Genomic DNA, 21866 nt, shown 5'->3' on the forward strand with positions numbered 1-21866 from the left:
CATTTATCACAGAAATCAAAAATTCTTGCAAACATGTCAGATGCAATCAAGGGTATCATGCTGAGAGGTATGTATAGAGAGATGATAAGTTTCCTCCCTCAGCTTTGAGTGAGGTTCCTAAGGGTCACTGCAGCTATGTAAAGACAAAGTTATACCCCAGCCCACTAGTGTACTCAGATAGGCCAGTCTACAGTAATGGAGTCAGTCATCACGAATGCATCTCCACCAATGAAAACCTACTCCCTCCCAGCATGGCACACGTCACCCTATTGTTTCTTCATTAATTTGGTGCAGGATTTCAAACCACTAGTGTAGCTGACAAATTATTCAAGACTCTAGAAGCTTGTTTATAAACATGACACTAAATGGTAAATGGCTTTTTAACCTAGACACCAAGGAAGGTTCATGGAATAGACAATCAACCAATCAGAGGTCAGGCCAACAGACAATCAGCCAATCAGCAGGACTATTAAGTAACCTCTACATCATCCCAATCCTAACAATGAGGACCAGCTTTCTAGGTTTTATCTTGCAGTGTGGCTTACACAAATCTTCAGGGGGGTTCCTGCCTTAGCAATATATGATCCTGCTTAAATGGGAAGACTCCTGTATGGGTTCAAAGGAGTGCACTCTTTGCAATGTATTCTGAAGCCACTTCTTAAACAGATAAAGAAGATTGTGTAGCCTACATGTGGTAACACTGATAAAAACCTTGGAAAATCCTTCCAAGTATACATTTCTTTAACGTAAACATTGTAATCTTGATAACTTCTTCCTTCCAGTACTGCGTTGCGATGCCTACATATTTCAGTCTATTTCTGTAAATCATTTTTCTTTGTTTTTGGAACTTCAAAAATGTCATTATGAATTGGATATGTTGGAGATCAATAGAAAGAGTTCTAGGTGGCCATAAAAACCAATAGAAATGTTCTCCAGCGAGCCAATCCAATGGTAAAAGAAACATCTGTTATCATGTACTTCTCTTGTCTGGAAACTTTAATATTATCAAAAGATTTAATTTCTAAAAAGGAATTTTCTAACAAAAGACAGATTGCACTGTATCAACTTGCTGTATGACTGTCCTCTCCGAACTGCGATCTGTTGACAGGCTATTCCGTACATTTACATAATTACTGTTTTACGGCACAGATATTATCTGTCTCAATATTTATCTGATCGTGTATCATTGTAAATTAGACTAATCAAAATATGCACTGGGTACATCTTAAAAACAGAGGGTTATATCAGAAAGTTCAAGGACAAAATATGTGCTGATATCATGATGAGTTTTTTTTATCTCAACATTTCTTACACAGTGGCAAATGTTGGAAGTATGCTGCTAACTACTGGAGCATAGCATCTTAATTCTAACCTATTTTAAATGGATTTATAAAAAACAGAAAATGTTTATGGATTTCAAATGGATTTTGTAGCCATTTTGTTTGTCGACTTTGTTGAAAACAAAATGTATAATACATGACACATATACGTTTGTGAATAAAACAGATATCCAAAAATAGTGGATAATCAATATGCATTATACTAATTTACTATAACAAGGATCACTGGAAGGTTTTGTTTATATATAAACCATGCAGTAAAGTGGATTCTACTTATCCTGGGAATACCTTGTAATGTTGTTGGACTATGGTAGGGTGTTACTGCCCCAAATAGTTAATTCAGCATGCGCAAGGGAACACTAATCTGTATTCTCTTTATAAGACACTTTGTAGTGCTCACACAGCAAAATGCTATTTTAACATTTACACCATAAATAATTAACCACAGAAATGCATTTTACCAGAGAGCTGGAGTAAAGGAGTACAACACACTAACAAATAAACAACACCTTCAATATAACAATGGAATCTTCGATCCATTGACATGGCATGATCCAAAGTAGCCTCCTGGGGTAGCAATAGGTTGTTGACATTTGTTTTTAGTTCATCCACGAAGCAAAACAAGACCATTTTGATAAAACTACTTGTTTTGGACCATTTAACCTTTAATCCTTGTATGTCAACAATTTCTTTTTTTTCTGAATCAATCCATAAAAGAGTGCATCATTTCTATGATGGAATTATCAGGGAAACTAACCCTTTGTTGAATTTTGATTCATTTGATTACAATCTACAGCTCAAAAATAATTTGATTAATATATAAAAAAAAATCTAAAATTAAAACCCACTTACTGAAATCATAGGTTTGAGTCATCAATATATTCTTTTATGAAATTAGTTATACACCAATACACAATAATTTTCTCGTCTACAATTTTTCAAAATACAGTTGCTTTGTGTCCAATTTAATGCCCATTATAATGAGAGAAGATTACACTGTTTCCCTATTTATCTGTCCTGCCATTACTGAATATAATTTATTCTTCCACTGGATTAACTTCTTTCACACATTTAAAATTCATTTTTCTCTGTGATAATCTGCTTTTTCATAAGAAATATTTTGAAGACTAACAGGAAACTAAATATTTAAAATAAAATTTTTTTTTTGTCAACTTGTCCACAATTCTACAAATACATGATTATCACTCTATATATTTCCCAGCACCACTTTTTCCAGGTGTAAGGATTCAATGAAGCATGTCCAGCAGGAAGCGTTAAGTCAATACTACAGGAGATTTTGATTGGCTGCCAACAAGTCTTCTGCCTCTGACCCACCATGGATTCCTGATAACAGTACTTGTCTAGCATCCATCATGTTGTATCAGAATTCCAACATAAAAACCACTTCCTACCCTCATATCAGACACACAGCCTTTACTATTGCTGTAGAAGTTGTATCCTTCCAAAGCTATTACATACTGTGCTAAGTTCCTAGCTCATTCATACTTTTTATAACTAGCTATCATGATCAGGCATCACTCAAGTCAGTTTTGTGTTTTGTAAATTTATGACCGAATAGAAAATAGTTTTATCTGGTTCTTTTTAATATTTTATCACCATCCTCTTTCTTCCATTGTGTTACAGTTATTTATAGTTTTCCAAAATAACAATGTTATCATGACAATATATCAGAGCTGCAGTATATGTGGGTTGAGACCATCTGATATCTAGCAAGAGCAGAATGCATCATTTAAATGCACAAGTATACCCATCTAGAGTTAATGATTGGATCTGCATAATAGTTATTGTTAACCCTACAAAAGCGTAATTTTGGATTGAAATACTTCTCAGAGAATTATCAAGTTTATTTAAACAGATCCCTGAGACTGGTGATCCTCAAGCTTCGAAAATGTTCAACAGTGAAGGAACATGTGATGAATTATCTATTTCCCATTCTGTCCACTTCCTCTGCCGATGTAATTGTGAGTGTGACAGAACTGGTGAGAGCAGTTCCTCACTGGCCCATGGAGCCACTTTGTTACTGCTAGAGAGTGCTGGCTTGGCTCTACAAGCTCAGCATTTGTTTGATGATGAAAATTCATCTAAACTGGCCCTGCTGGCATATGAGAGTTTGAAGAAGTCGAATAATGTTCAATAGGATTTCTGAGACTTAACATCTACATGTATCTTTTAGCTTTCTGTAGATAATGAAAACTCATTTAAGAACTACATTGACCATGTCTCTAGTATATCAATATTATAAAATTTAGCTTGATGACTTTGGTATTTCTGATGACAGGTAACAATTTAGTTACTACTTACAAAAACTAAACGAGTGGTCGCCAGTTTAGTACATAAGACAATGTTGATAGTTGAAGACTAATCTCCAGTAATGCTAAATCAATGGGAAATCTTTCAGGTGAGGAAGCTCTGATACACAACTGGTGTGTGTATATGTAGTTATCTGAAGAATCACCCTCACCACAGCAAACCTGTAACCAAGTAGTATCTGTGGCACTGAAGCATGTCTGTAATTTCTGAATCCTGCCACATATTACACCGCTACATTAACTTTGCATGTTGTTACATTGGAGGGACAGATGAACATGTTTGTTGATTGGCATTCGGAAGGCAATCAACACCAAGTGCAAAAAGTTACATATATGCCTATTGTATTTGTGATGGCATTTCCAGAAAATGCTTATATAGAAACGGACAAGTAATTTACAATAAAAATGAAAACAGAATTGACTATAGTTCTTGGGTAAAGATCAGCTTGTGTTATGGAAAAGTTGGCAATTGCAATGAAATTAGATTGCTGTTGGAAGTGTTTTACCTATCATATCATAGCAGTGCTATTTCCTCTGGATTCTAACACCTTTTATTACTGTTAAGGAACTTGGTGTTCAAAACACCTGTAGCTAAAAGAAAGCCTTTGGCAGAAATATCTCATCCAACATTGATGGACACCTGTAGCTAAAAGAAAGCTTTTGGCAAAAATATCTCACTCAACATTGATGAAACAATGCCCTTATGCCCCTTCTAGATCACTACATGTATTCAGCTTTTATAGAATTTTTATGACATATTGAACAAAATTTATTTCCTTATCATAAATTAAATACCTCACTATTAATTATAACAAGAGTACCATCAATACAAAGCTCACCTCACCTTGTATATCACTGTACCTCACACTAGAACTAATATTTAGGATTCTAATAACACTCACCTTGTATATCACTGTACCTCATACTAGATCTAATATTTAGGATTCTAATAACACTCACCTTGTATATCACTGTACCTCACACTAGAACTAATATTTAGGATTCTAATAACACTCACCTTGTATATCACTGTACCTCATACTAGATCTAATATTTAGGATTCTAATAACACTCACCTTGTATATCACTGTACCTCACACTAGAACTAATATTTAGGATTCTAATAACACTCACCTTGTATATCACTGTACCTCATACTAGATCTAATATTTAGGATTCTTATAACACTCACCTTGTATATCACTATACCTCACACTAGAACTAATATTTAGGATTCTAATAACACTCACCTTGTATATCACTGTACCTCATACTAGATCTAATATTTAGGATTCTAATAACACTCACCTTGTATATCACTGTACCTCATACTAGATCTAATATTTAGGATTCTAATAACACTCACCTTGTATATCACTGTACCTCACACTAGAACTAATATTTAGGATTCTAATAACACTCACCTTGTATATCACTGTACCTCACACTAGAACTAATATTTAGGATTCTAATAACACTCACCTTGTATATCACTGTACCTCACACTAGAACTAATATTTAGGATTCTAATAACACTCACCTTGTATATCACTATACCTCACACTAGAACTAATATTTAGGATTCTAATAACACTCACCTTGTATATCACTGTACCTCACACTAGAACTAATATTTAGGATTCTAATAACACTCACCTTGTATATCACTGTACCTCACACTAGAACTAATATTTAGGATTCTAATAACACTCACCTTGTATATCACTGTACCTCACACTAGAACTAATATTTAGGATTCTAATAACACTCACCTTGTATATCACTGTACCTCATACTAGAACTAATATTTAGGATTCTAATAACACTCACCTTGTATATCACTGTACCTCACACTAGAACTAATATTTAGGATTCTAATAACACTCACCTTGTATATCACTGTACCTCACACTAGAACTAATATTTAGGATTCTAATAACACTCACCTTGTATATCACTGTACCTCATAATAGAACTAATATTTAGGATTCTAATAACACTCACCTTGTATATCACTGTACCTCACACTAGAACTAATATTTAGGATTCTAATAACACTCACCTTGTATATCACTGTACCTCATACTAGAACTAATATTTAGGATTCTAATAACACTCACCTTGTATATCACTGTACCTCACACTAGAACTAATATTTAGGATTCTAATAACACTCACCTTGTATATCACTATACCTCACACTAGAACTAATATTTAGGATTCTAATAACAATGACATAACAAGTAACATCTATAAATAACATTGGTATGGTAACAAAAACATAAATATGTGGATAAATTTGACTGAGATGATTGCTGACAGCCAGGTAACATAATTGGTAAGATTGCGGCCCAAGATTCATCAAAAGTTGCGGACGTGAGTCTAGTTGTTCCTTTCCTATAGCAAATAAGTCCAGATAGTACTAAGTACTGTTCTTTTGATTCTAATATAACAGGATAAACAACCCCTTATGACATGGCTTTACAAATAATTAAAAGGATTAAGTCAAGACAGTAGTCCTGTTCTACCTGGATATATGTACATGAAGGTTATACATCCTCTGGTGGCCCAGGTATCCATATATTGGCCCAGGTATCCATATATTGGCCCAGGTATCCATATTGTGTATCATCAGGTGTATCCCCTCCAAATTACCATTTATCATACACACTCTGCCAAGAGAGTATACTCCTATGAATGATCGTTCTAGATGGAATGAAAAGAATGAGATTTTTTTTTTTATCCTTAAAATTCCTTTAAGCATTATGTGGTAAATAAAATGCAGCGAGGAAATTCGGCTAATTTCTCCCTCAGATCTACGCAGTATAATTCATACCACATCTAACATTTACTACAGGAAACATCAGTTTCGTAAAACAGAGAAACAGATTTTACAAATAGAATTCTTTATATTACAATGATATTGGTTCAAGAAAGCTGATTTACAATTGGAAAAAAGTGTGATCTCTCAGCAGGTATTGTATATAAATATATATCATTTCACAGATATTTACACGTTTGATGAAATTGCCAATTATTTTGTTGCTATACATGTGGCATGCCCTGGAAACAGATGTTTGTTGAGTTCAGGTGTGGCAATTCTTTAGGAAATATCTGAATCCTTTGAAATAATGTACCAAAGTGGAAATCAAATATTAGTGGCACTTAACTCACTGTAACTTAATTCTTCACACTGGCAACGAGAATTGTGAAACAAAATTGGAATTTGAAGTATCTTGCTTTTCATTCTTAACAACACACAAAACAACAGACATGTGAAGAATGTGTTGTGATAAAAACCATTTTGTAAATATATATCAATTGCTGATAGGAATGTTTGTCGTCTATAGTGATAGGTCTGTTTTTAAACAGATGGTGTAACTCCACTGTATGCCCACTGTGGTGTTGAAAGCTGGATTGCCTAATCTAATTCTCTCCATACAACCAAGTGGTTTGTACAGGAAGTGATCCTCTCACTTCTCTTCACAGTATAACCATCATCAAGTGGCAGTCTCTATATACACCCAGTATCAGTCAATACTGCCCCCTACATACCACTACAACCACCATCATAACCATGTCCAGAAATCTGTTCAAAATAGGTGTAAATATAATTGATTCAGGTATTTACATAGGCAATTTGATCTGTAGATCATGGGTTCTAAACAATTCTAAATGACCCTGGCAGTTGGTAAGTTGTTGTACAACATGCATGAAACCAAAACCAGGCAAGGTAGCAGGATAAAGATTAACCAGGCAAGGTAGCAGGATTAAGATTAACCAGGTAAGGTAGCAGGATTAAGATAAACCAGGTAAGGTAGCAGGATCAAGATTAACCAGGTAAGGTAGCAGGATTAAGGTTAACCAGGTAAGGTGGGCAGGATTAAGATTAACCAGGTAAGGTAGCAGGATCAAGATAAACCAGGCAAGGTAGCAGGATTAAGATTAACCAGGTAAGGTAGCAGGATTAAGATAAACCAGGTAAGGTAGTAGGATTAAGATTAACCAGGTAAGGTAGCAGGATTAAGATAAACCAGATAAGGTAGCAGGATTAAGATAAACCAGGCAAGGTAGCAAGATTAAGTAAACCAGACAAGGTAGCAGGATTAAGATAAACCAGATAAGGTAGCAGGATTAAGATTAACCAGGTAAGGTAGCAGGATTAAGATAAACCAGGTAAGGTAGCAGGATTAAGATAAACCAGGTAAGGTAGCAGGATTAAGATAAACCAGGTAAGGTAGCAGGATTAAGATAAACCGGACAAGGTAGCAGGATTAAGATTAACCAGGTAAGGTAGCAGGATTAAGATTAACCAGGTAAGGTAGCAGGTTTAAGATAAACCAGATAAGATAGTAGGATTAAGATTAACCAGGTAAGGTAGCAGGATTAAGATAAACCAGATAAGGTAGCAGGATTAAGATTAACCAGGTAAGATAGTAGGATTAAGATAAACCAGGTAAGGTAGCAGGATTAAGATAAACCAGATAAGGTAGCAGGATTAAGATAAACCAGGTAAGGTAGCAGGATTAAGATAAACCAGGCAAGGTAGCAGGATTAAGATAAACCGGACAAGGTATCAGGAGTAAGTTAATGTTGTCCCTTTGTCTTGTCTACATGTTATCTGATTATAATTTATCTGATTATAATAAATGATTATGCTGATGTGTTGTTGATCTGAATGTTTAAAAATGTGATTATCACTTGTAATTGAAAGTCTAATATATCAAAGCCTAATGATCATATCTATATAATCAAAGGCTACCAATATCATAACATGATGAATTTGTTTGGTCTTATTTAAACCTAAACAAACAAAATGTTTTGAAAATTAACTAAAAGTGCAAAATTATTAGCATTCTCCTATTATTAAATTTTAACTGTTAAATAAAACCATAAATACGGCATGCCTTTGCTTCTGGAGTATGTATAGAGTACATCGGTCATATAATATACATGCACCAGCCACGAAGTAAACTGCCAATTTATCCCCATTAGGTGAAGGAGTTACTGTAGGTGGGGCAGTGTGTTACCAAGTACACATTTAATACCTACTTGTACCTACCCAACACATCACACTTTCAGACTATCGTATCTAACATAGGGAGGTATCAAAATGATACGATGTACTTAACAACAATTAACACACAGAACAAAATTGTCAGAGGTGTTACAACTTCAGATGGATGCTTAGGTTTCCTATAACAACTTGTCTGACAGTTAGCTCACAACAGTTCTTTATAATGTTTAGCTTTTCAATATTTTGAAAATTTTATATTTCTCTTCGTAAATTTCATATTTTTGTACATTCTAAATTGTATTTTGTAAACAAAATAAACCTCTCCACTCTGTATCTATATAAAGAATCTAATTGTGACGTTATGGTGATCTTATCTGAACATAAGCTTGCCTTCCTTACAGATAGACTTAACTATGGAGTGGATTTGCGTCAGCGTGTTGATGGTAATACAAGATACGTCATTCTCCTGCTGTTTTGCTGTTCATATATACATAACATCAGAAATACTTTCTATATTGGCTCTCTGTATGTCATTAAACAAAATTAAATCAATGTCAAATCGATTAATTCTGTACATTTTTGGGTCAGGTTGGTATTAATTAACTAACTGATCAAATATATAATTTTAAGTAGTTATTTTTGTAGAATTTTTTCTAATCCCCATTTTCAAAATTTTGATGAGTACCAATTCTAGTACCAATACTAAGACATTGAGTGGCTACTCAAAGTATAAATGAGCCCTACAGGAAAAGCATGGACTCGAATATCAGTCCAAAAAATCCTAGCAAACATCTTACAAGACATCAGGACTGTATATACAGGTCAGTAATATGGCTGTTGTGTGTGTTCCTAGTTCAGGTTAATATTCCATGACAACAGACCCCCAGGGAGGAAGTTGCTTGTTTCCTGTAAACCAACATCTGTTACAATACAGTCTACAGGTATCCCTGTGTTGGTTCATCATCATGATCAGAAGCCCTTGTTTAATGTTTATTATCAAACTACATAATTTTTATGTACTCTCTCTGTAATTACATTTTCTGTTTATTCTCAACATCTGGAATGTGTTATCCCTTTAATTTTACAAATGAACATGTTCTTTCATAGTTTCATTTCTGTACTTTTTCTTTAATAATAAACTTCCTATCCCATACTTTAATTTCTGCATGCTACCATTTATATTAAAAATATTTTGAAGTATTATTTTTTAGAGGGGGGGGTTCCTGAGTTGTATCGATAATACAGTAGTTGCTCTCCATGATTCAATTTCCAGTAAGTTTAGATATGTGGCTGTCCTACAGGAGCATAACAAAGCAGTAGTGTTGCAATCCAATACATGTCCTCTACTGCGTCTTGCCATTTTTTTATGCGACTCACTGTCTCGCCAAGATACATTTATCACTGAAATTTCATCAATTTGTATCCAGAGGTCGTTGCCTAGACCAGGAATAGATGATTTGACATCTGATCTCTTGCCTTCACCTTGACATTAAAGATATAAATTGAATATCACACATGTTGTCATGGATACAGTGAACAATCAAATTATTACAGTTTTGATCAATTTCGATTCTTCAGTTTCTCTGAATTTGAAACCTTTCATGTTGCTATAGGTTATGAAAATTGTTTGAATTTTCATCCTTTGATAGGAGCTTGGTCTTCCTAAGGTTATGGACATTACAGTGGGTACGTACATGATATACTGTGTAACTGTCTTATGATGACATTGATGAGTTATAATGACTTTTTACCCTTGCTGTGACCTTGACATACAAACACAGAATTAGAACATGACACACATCCAGCTAAGAAACCCCAAGCTATTCAGGACAACATTACAAGTATTTGTAATTTTTAACAATGAGGTGATATTGACCTTGGACAGAAGGACCTGAATGCCCTATTTTCCTCTATCAAATTTCACTAAAATCAATTAATAAGTTATGGTCTGTACTAGAATACAGGAAGAACAGGCAAGCTAGACAGTGATATTACAATCTGATATTCCCCCAGTTTCTCTGTAGGGAAGAACATGGCCTTCATTGTATATGCACAGAATATAAAGCTGTTATATTTCCAATTGACCGTCCGACCTATAAATCTCAGCCATTACATTAGTGTTTTGCAAAATGTATATTAGCACAATGCATCTAGGCAACACAATTAACTAGGGGTTTGTGTTGTTGAACTTTGTGCAAATTCATTGTAGGTGTCAAGCACAGATCTGTGCTTACGCAAAGCCAGATAATGAAGCTGCTTCCCTAAATAGCATATCTGAGAAATTAGAAGCTTATTTCCAAGATGAAATTGTACTGAAATAATCATTACAACTACCAATACCTTTAATATTTTAACGACCTTCACACTTTTCTAAGACGTCACAATAACACCGTCAGTTATTTTCATCACCATTATCGACTTTCCCAATTTAGAACACTGCAGAAATCTTATTTATTTCAGAGCCATTTAAACCACTGTTGACAACTTCTAAAACAACACAGATTTGTTTACAGAATGTATGTAAACAGTTTGTGTTCTTCTATTTACACATCACTATGGATGATAGTATGAAATACTGGGTAAGTTCTGTATACACTATGCATCTACCAAGGTTCAAGGTCATGGTTTTATCAGAGACAATGCTCCAAGGTCCTAAATCACAGATTCAAGACCTATTCCTGTTTCATCAGAGGCCATATACCTAAAGGTTGCAGGTCACCAGCGCAAGGAGAATCCCTGCTATGGGCTTACATAGACTTTGCCTGTTGCTTTATCAGACATCTATAAAAGAAAATATTTTGAAATGAAATTGCAAGCTAAGGAACATATGTCAAGGTTACAAAGTTTACAACCATCACCGACTTATCACAGACAATGCACAAAGGTCTTAAATGTAAAAGTTGAAAGATATATAAAGATCATGGAAGACAATGCTTAGACATATGTACAAGGGTCACTGTCTCAAAAGACTCCAGGACTTCCCATGATCATAGAAGGCCAAACCTATTGGTCCAAGGTCAAATAATAATTACCCACATACCTATAAATTAGTGCTAATTCTTGAGACACTGTCCAAAAGTTTAAGGTCAAATGGCTTGAGAATCATTCCAATTACTATCGATTATGTAACCTTTACCAACTGACAGAATACCAGAAAAACCTTGAACACAACCTCCAGTTGAAACTAGATACAATTTATTCATTACAAATTTGAACAAAAAAACAAATTTGAACAAAAATAAACATTTCCTGGAATTTCATAAAATGATTAAAAACAATGATAAAACATGCCGTAACTGTAGTTGTGTTCCTGCGTCTACTTACTTACTCTCCTACCTGTAGTAAAGTTGTGTTTTGAAACTGGTGCCAAGATGTTAGACAAGGATCACTTACTCTGACATTTTGTCAGATCTGCCACTGTAACCCCCATTATCAACAGCTCCCCACATCTGGTAGGGGCCAGCATTATTTTACACACAGTATACTGTAGCATTAGCCCAACTGGACCAGGTAATTGGAAAAATTCCATCAGAAATGTCAGGAAGCAGATCTAATGTGCAGAGTCAAATTAAGGGTAATTAAAACTGATGTCATAGTCAGTACTTTCAATTAGCTAGAAAAACTGTTTATAGTATTATACCCATCCTAGAACCAACAAAGCTGACATGTTTATATACCTATATATATTCTACCTTTACTGTAACATACTGAGAATGTTATTTTCTGGTGTTTTTTTTTATTTATTGAAACTAGGCATTGTAAGTGTCCCCTTGCTTGTAAAGTATTCCACCAAAACATCCTACTATAAGGATATGTATATATACAAGATAGCCATTAATTTTCTTAGAAGAAATTTGTACAAAAACCACAAAAGTGAACAGTGCCTTTTAGTGTCATTTTTCATCAGAAGCTAGATGCATTCATGATCAATGCTTTTTCACATGATTGGTGGTTACACTGTTCCTACCACAGATTGAGAGCATGACATTACCTAGATTTGAACTAGACTGATACCGCCCATGTTGCTGATGAAGTACCCTTCTCGAATGCCTGGTCTTAAGCTTATTGCACTATTTTCAGGAACATTAATATCATTACATTTTGTTCATATTTCCCCCCTCGATTGATAAATATTGAGTTAGAAATGGTTTCATTCATTGTTTCTAAAAATTCTGGGTATAACAATATTTCGAGGAAAAAAAATTTTTGCGAAATAAATTTGCCAATATAATAAGTATTTTATGTAGCATTTATCAAAGCACAAAACTGATAATGCATTTTTAAATATTTACAGTCCACACCGCAGAAAGTAAACATATTGTAAATTTATAGAACTCTTAGTTTCTTGTACATTGCAACATAATTGTAACACTCTCAGATCCTATCAACCCTATAAACAGCCTGAACCAGGCACCCTGGGTCTTGTCAGACCTTGGATAGAAGACTACAGGATAGAGGGGGTCCTCTTAAATAAAACCAGGAATTAAATTCATTGCAATTACGAAAACGAAACTGTGTTGAAAGGCAAGAAGCGTGACCTTAGAACACTATTGGAGATATAATTGTGGGGTATAAACTTAATACTCCACGACTTGTTTGTATCAAGCTTATTATGATACACTCTTCACTCTATAATATAGCCGTAGTATTAAAGCATAACGTAATATATAAAACAGCGTTTTCTAACTTTCAAAATCACCAATTTACGTAAACATACACAAAAATAATCTTAAATTTTTTTTTTTTTTTTTAAAGAATTGAGTTTGAAATTTAAACTATATGTACGGTTAAGCTAAGGAATCTTGATACAAGGTTGTCTAGACCTCCATGAAGACATCAGCCATGTGTGGTATATGGGTACTTGTTAACTCCTCTGATACCCTCGACAAGCCTCCTGGTCATTATGTAACACACAATATTCCAAATAAATTAAAACTGAGCCATCTGTACTTGATCTCAAGTAATACAATCTTACCACAAAATAATAACCGCAAAAACTTTACACAAAAAAGAAGCCAGGTTCTGTACTTCATTTGGAGATCGTTGAAATAATTTGAGACACTTAGTACTAGTGTATCACTGTATAGGGTATATAGAACACCAAGATTGCTATACAGGTAAATCTGTCCGAGATACACCTGGACACACCTGTCAGATAAATCTGTTGACAGGCAGTCGTGAACCCCTAATGTGTGATGTGAACTCTAAACTTTTTTGTTATTTTTCTCTATTGATTCCCTTTTCACACACAAGGAGTTTCACCGTTACATTCAATTTTTATGTGTTATCTCGAACCTTTCAATCAATCCAATCTTCACAGAAGGTGATTTTTCACTGTTAGATTCAATGTGTATGTTCTTAATGTCAAAATCGTATTATTAACCCAATATCAAGGTATTATATACAGATTAATAATTGAAATTCATAAAGGAACAAAAAAGATACAGCTTTTAAGTGTATCTGGGACACAGATCTACATACAGCCCTCTACCTGATCAACGGACCACCAACAAGAAACTTCCACCTACCCCGGAAACAAGAAGGACCTGACAAAGCCTTTTACCAACCCAGGAAATATGTAGGACCCAACAAGACTTTCTGTACCAACCCAGGAAATATGTAGGACCTGACAAAGCCTTCTGTACCAACCCAGGAACTATGTAGGACCCGACAAAGCCTTCTGTACCAACCCAGGAAATATGTAGGACCTGACAAAACATTTTACCAACCCAGGAACTATGTAGGACCAGATAAAGCCTTCTGTACCAACCCAGGAAATATGTAGGACCTGACAAAGCCTTCTGTACCAACCCAGGAAATATGTAGGACTCAACAAAGCCTTCTGTACCAACCCAGGAAATATGTAGGACCAGATAAAGCCTTCTGTACCAACCCAGGAAATATGTAGGACCTCACAAAGCCTTCTGTACCAACCCAGGAAATATGTAGGACCCAACAAAGCCTTCTGTACCAACCCAGGAAATATGTAGGACCCAACAAAGCCTTCTGTACCAACCCAGGAAATATGTAGGACCCAACAAAGCCTTCTGTACCAACCCAGGAAATATGTAGGACCCAACAAAGCCTTCTGTACCAACCCAGGAAATATGTAGGACCTGACAAAGCCTTCTTTACCAACCCAGGAAATATGTAGGACCTGACAAAGCCTTCTGTACCAATCCAGGAAATATGTAGGACCCAACAAATCCTTCTGTATCAACCCAGGAATTATGTAGAACCCAACAAAGCCTTCTGTACCAACCCAGGAAATATGTAGGACCCGACAAAACCTTCTGTACCAACCCAGGAAACCAGAAGATGACCATTAAGTTCCTCTGACAACCCAGACAACAAAAATATGACCCACTGACGTCTTATATTGGCATGCCCATGCCAGGAACTATTGTCCAGGAAAGCTTTCTACCGAGGACAAAAGCCTTAGAGAACTAGAACCAAAAGCCTTCTACCAACCATGGAAATGTACACTGAAGAGGACCTAAAGCCCTGCTGTTGACCTAGAAAATGTGGACAAATTAGGAAATATTAGAACCACTACTTACACACTAACACCCTCAGTCTCAACCATCAATGTCATAAGCACACACAGTGTCTAATGCAAGCAATCACATCTACATCAGATTCGTTTGGAAAGTCTCTGTATGAGTGGAATTATATAAAATCTCCCTAGAATATAAAATTAGTCATAAAAACAATGGCTAATTTCCATTAACACATCTGGAGATCTACTGTGGAGGTCTGTTAATGAACAGACGGGTGAGGATGGGTGGGTCAGAGGTTAATTCATCTGATATAATCTATATCTCTGCATTCTACCTTCAAAGGTCTTCCTCTGAAGTTATAACTCAATGTTACTGGTATTGCAGTGGGTGGCTTAGTACAAAATTGACTCCCAATTCCTGCCACAAAGACTTAATTTAGTGGTTATAATGAAGCCACCCCAGCTCCAGATGAGCTTGGAGCCGTATCCATTAACTGAAGACAAGAGAACAATCAATAAATATGATACCAGCCGTCCAGATAGCTTCCTCCACTGCTTCTTAACATTTTGTTTTTAAATCGCCATATGTTTCATTGGTAAGATGTTAATTATTTCAACAGTAAAACACATTGTTGGTTCAGTCTGTAATGTCCACCATCACACTATCAATATATTAGGTTTATTTCATGTGTTTTGATGTTAAAGTTTTGTGTACATGTTATATTCACAACATTTGCAACAAATTTAAAATAAATGATTATACATAGGTTTCTTTCTTCAGTAATGCTATTGGCCAATTTCGTGGAAATGGAGATGGGAAGTTATAGGAAAATCGAAATGGCCCCAAACATATGCAATGCCTAGTTCTGTTGATAGACATACAATAGGTACGGCTTATACCTACCACAGACAGATTACAACCCACTGGAGGACATCTATGGCAGTAATCATTTAAGTAAAATAGTATTGCTGAACCCTGACAGTACATGTTAATGTCCACTACAGTACAACCACTGCCCACAAAAAGCAGCAATTCATTTCTGACTGAAGTACAATCTATTGCCCATCCCTACAAATTCTATCGATTACTTCAGTACTTGGTATTTGCCTTTCACAGCAAGACAATTATTGCTGACCACAGCCAATTTTACTGTCCACTACTGCGCATCTGTGGTACATTATAGTAAATATCATTACAGACTGCAGCAGAAATGTATTATTACATTGTAGTTCACATATTTCTATAACACCTCATTCTGTCTTTCTTCAAACAAGGTCTTCATTCATTAGCTTGTGGCCACCTAGCTGGATTCATTTCACCATGAACAGCTAAGGTTTTCTTGAGGCAGCGTATCCATGTAGTAGCTGGAGGCAACCTCACTGGACTTCATAGGGAGGTCCAGGGATCCCTGCCGCACGATATCCAACTCAATTGGAATAGAGTGTCCCTTCCAAGTACAACACCATGACACAACAGGACAGCTCATGCTCTTGGTGTTGTGATAAAGTCAAACTGCGTCAGATAGGGAGTTTCCACTCCTCAGATCTTCAACTGAGGTAATAACAGTTCATAGGTCTGATACTATACTGGCTGAACTATGAAAACCCTATACAATGGTTTCTACAAATGATTAGCAATGATGGGAAACCTTAGCAAGACTTGTTTCATCAATGCTAATTACTCATTGCATAAGAATTTAGTTGTCAAAAGCAGTCTCAAAATATCAGGAATACATCAAAAATGTTTCTTACTAAAGAAAATAAATGTTGAAATCAAAGTTGCAGAAACAATTCTGGTTGTAATCAATAAATTGTAAAATTGTTTTGCTGTCATTTAAGAATTGTATGATCAGTTTTGTTCTTATTTCAAAGTACATATGTACAATTAGCATTATCTGTTAACATGTATAGTCATGTCCATTAGGGCAGGTGTTCAATACACCAGTATCCCTGATGTGGTTTGGCAGACAGAACACCAGCATCTGTAAGTGTCAGCAATTGATAGATAAATCAAGCTGTTAAAGTACAAATCTTAAATTTACTCTTCAATTTCGGCCATTGTGCAAAGTCTCTGCGATAGTATACTGGTTCAGTAGCCAAACCTTGAGCCCTGCCTCAATGTAATTACATATACTTCTTCAGACAATGTACATCAGATAAATCAGGCTGTTACAGTACACAGTTTTAATATATTTCTTCATCTTCAGCTGTTGTACAAAGTCTCTGCGATACAATACTGGTTCAGTGGCCAAACCTTGAGCCCTTCCTTGACCTTCTTGTAGTGCAATCAGTTGGAGAAGATTTTCATATACAGGTACCTTATATGTATATGGGTGTTCCTTCATTTATTCAAATTCCAATAGGGATGTTGATGATGCGGAATATTGAAATGACAGATACATTTGTGATTTGATTGAAAAGATAGCAGCAGGGAGATATATTCATGAAACTGTTTTGTCATCATTCAATGCAAATCAAGGATCTACTCAATTTATCTTGATTAAAAAGTTCTGTTGACAACTTTGGAAATTAAAATATGCAATAAGATGGAGGGGGTGAGATACTGTCTGAACTAGATGGTGACGATCTGATAACAGAGTGATCATGGGGAAAAAAATCCAGTTTCTTTTTCCCAGTGATTGATGAATTTAAACGTAAAAAAATCAATACTGCCCTACCATTTACTGTACTTCTCTACTCCTGCTTCGCAACATAAACAGAAACAGCTGCCAAGTTGTCATTTGAATCAGATCTCCATCTCCCTGAGATAGGCTTTGATAATACCCGAGGTTACATTTCCTAGAAACTAAAACATTCCATCCTCCAGACTCCACAAATTCTGATTCTGCTGCAGTTTTGTGTTTGATGATCATGTAGGAGTAATAAAGATAATACAGCATATGTTGATATATGATAAGGCCTGAAGCATTATAGCCCTTGTTCTACCCTGTCATCAAGGACAAACTCTCAGGCCAGTCATCAAATTAATCAGTTATCTCATAAAAATGTCATGATCTTGTTAACAAATCAATTCATCAATCAGTTAAATGGTCACATTGTAGTTTGCTGAATCTGGAAAATGTTAACTGGTAATTAACCAAAAAATCAGTAACACTACCATTAAACAACAGATATATAACATTACCATGAACTAATAAACAACAGATGTATGTAACATTACCATGAACTGATAAACAGATATATAACATTACCATGAACTAATAAACAACAGATGTATATAACATTACCATGAACTAATAAACAACAGATGTATAACATTACCATGAAATGATAAGCAACAGATGTATATAACATTACCATGAACTGATAAACAAAAGATATATAACATTACCATGAAATGATAAGCAACAGATGTATATATCATTACCATGAACTAATAAACAACAGATGTATAACATTACCATGAAATGATAAGCAACAGATGTATATAACATTACCAAGAACTAATAAACAACAGATTTATAACATTACCATGAACTAATAAACAACAGATATATAACATTACCATGAACTAATAAACAACAGATTTATAACATTACCATGAACTAATAAACAACAGATGCATAACATTACCATGAACTGATAAACAGATGTTTAACATTACTATGAACTAATAAACAACAGATTTATAACATTACCATGAACTAATAAACAACAGATATATAACATTACCATGAACTAATAAACAACAGATTTATAACATTACCATGAACTAATAAACAACAGATATATAACAATACCATGAACTGATAAACAACATATGTTTAACATTACCATTAACTAATAAACAACAGATGTATATAGCATTACTATGAACTAATAAACAATAGATATCTAACAATACCATGACCTGATATACAACAGATGTTTAACATTACCATGAGCTGATAAATAACACATGTATATAACATTACTATGAACTGATAAACAACAGATGTATATAACATTACCATGAACTAATAAACAACAGATTTATAACATTACCATGAACTGATAAATAGCACATGTATATAACATTACCATGAACTGATAAACAACACATGTATATAACATTACCATGAACTGATAAATAACAGATATATAACAATACCATGAACTGATATACAACAGATGTTTAACATTACCATTAACTAATAAACAACAGATGTATATAACATTACCATGAACTGATAAACAACACATGTATATAACATTACCATTAACTAATAAACAACAGATGTATATAACATTACCATGAACTGATAAACAACACATGTATATAACATTACCATGAACTGATAAACAACAGATATATAACATTACCATGAACTGATAAACAACACATGTATATAACATTACTGTGAACTGATAAACAAAAGATATATAACATTACCATGAACTAATAAACAACAGATATATAACATTACCATGAACTAATAAACAACAGATGTATATAACATTACTATGAACTATGGCCTGATAAACAACAGATGTATAACATTACCATGAACTAATAAACAACAGATGTATAACATGACCATGAACTGATAAACAACAGATGTATATAACATTACTATGAACTATGGCCTGATAAACAACAGATATATAACATTACCATGAACTAATAAACAACAGATGCATAACATTACTATGAACTGATAAACAAAAGATATATAACATTTCCATGAACTAATAACAACAGATATATAACATTACCATGAACTAATAAACAACAGATGTATATAACATTACTATGAACTATGGCCTGATAAACAACAGATGTATAACATTACCATGAACTGATAAACAAAAGATATATAACATCACTATTAACTAATAAACAACAGATGTATAATATCACCATTAACTAAAACAACAGATGTATATATAACATTACCATTAGCTGATAAAAAACAGATGAAACAGAGGACAAACTTCCTCTTACGAGTCATCTGTTTGAAACCATTTTGTAGAAGACAAAATATTCGTCAGATAAAAATGAATAATTGCATGGATATATTTTTTCTGGAATTGTACACTGAACTCATCTCTCTCTCTCTCTCTTTTTGTTGTTGTAGTAAATCAACTATGGTTCTACCATGCACTTTATTTACTAAAGGGATAGCATCATACAAGTTTGAACATTGAGTACTTACATTTGGTTCTGACGCAAGAGTTCGGTGAAAATATGAGCTGGAATAAAGTGACCTTTTGGCTACTTTTCTATGTTGAAAATGATAATAATCCGGCATAATCTGTAAAGGAAAGAAAAAGAAATTAGTTTGAATGTTTATCATCAGCTTTTGATTTTTGGGGGTTTAATTTCCTAACAGCCAGGTTCATAAGAGGACATCATGAATTTCTGCAATGAAGCAGTGTGATATGCTAATGAAGCAGTGTGATATGCTAATGAAGCAGTGTGATATGCTAATGAAGCAGTGTGATATGCTAATGAAGTTGTGTGATATGCTAATGAAGTTGTGTGATATGCTAATGAAGCAGTGTGATATGCTAATGAAGCAGTGTGCTATGCTAATGAAGCAGTGTGATATGCTAATGAAGCAGTGTGATATGCTAATGAAATTGTGTGATATGCTAATGAAGTTGTGTGATATGCTAATGAAGCAGTGTGATATGCTAATGAAGCAGTGTGATATGCTAATGAAGCAGTGTGATATGCTAATGAAGCAGTGTGATATGCTAATGAAGCAGTGTGATATGCTAATATAACAATGTCCTGCAGACCTTGGGGGGGGGGGAGTTGGGCAATGTTTTAAAAATTGATCGGCAGTACTTCCTTTTTTCAGAAAATTTAGGAGTTTTTTTTTTTCTTTACCAGCTGTTGATAACTTGTCTTAACTTATTGATATCACATAGAGACTTTGATATAGGCATATACCTGTCCATATATAACACAGAATTGTTTCAAGACTATCTACTATAAATGTGTTCCATAAGACTTCCAAAGTAATTCAAGGTCATTCATTTGAACAAACATGATAGCCCTTTATCACTGTATGGTACTCTATAGCCCAGTATGATTACCCTTGAACTTTGCATGTCTTGGAAGTTTTTAAAGATCACTCCCTTGAATATCGGTCCTAGCATCCTACAAGTCAAATAACAAGACTCAAGTAGGTATCTTAGTTACAAAATGTTTGAAAAGATTTTTTCATGAAAGAAAGTGGACATCAAACAAGACTGTCAATGGAAAGACAGACAATGGACATAGCAATGCTGCATGAAGCTCACTTGCCCTTTAGGTTGCGAAGATAATTTTGTTTTTACTGCTGGTAAATAAACTTAAGATTATCCTTCCCAAACTGAATGAGTATATAATAAAATTTGTATACCACTCTGTGGATGTTTAAAGTTCAGTATATTTTGATGCTTTTTTTTTTTAGTGCCTTTAAATTCACGTTTACAGGATGAAGTAGGGCAAATCATAGTTTAAAAAGATTAAATTGGATTAGTACATTTTTTATGAAAAGATATTTCAAAGTAGGTCATGCTGAATCATGTGTCTTATAGCACACCCAAAAAAACATATTATTTCTAAGGTCAATTTCATACCACAAATTAAATTACAGATACAGTTTGTATATGCATATGCACAGTACCGCTTTACAACACGCAGGCCCCTATAAAGGAAGGTAAACTGCACTTTATGTACACTACCC

The 21866-nt window shown here is 34.5% G+C and overlaps 1 protein-coding gene across 4 annotated transcripts in view; it reads right to left on the minus strand.

The window, feature by feature from the left end:
* Positions 1-21866, minus strand: part of LOC117334865 (furin-like protease kpc-1) — a 148399-nt gene that overhangs the window by 103819 nt on the left and 22714 nt on the right. For all 4 annotated transcript variants that reach the window (XR_004534242.1, XR_004534241.1, XM_033894697.1 and 1 more), the window contains exon 2: positions 20343-20441. Coding sequence is in view for 2 of the 4 variants with exons in the window: in XM_033894697.1 (XP_033750588.1) it covers positions 20343-20441 (99 nt within the window). In the remaining 2 variants the exon portion in view is untranslated. The remainder of the gene's footprint in view (positions 1-20342; positions 20442-21866) is intronic.

The sequence above is a fragment of the Pecten maximus genome, chromosome 9 (assembly GCF_902652985.1).
Source record: "Pecten maximus chromosome 9, xPecMax1.1, whole genome shotgun sequence".
In the NCBI taxonomy this organism is placed as follows: domain Eukaryota; kingdom Metazoa; phylum Mollusca; class Bivalvia; order Pectinida; family Pectinidae; genus Pecten; species Pecten maximus.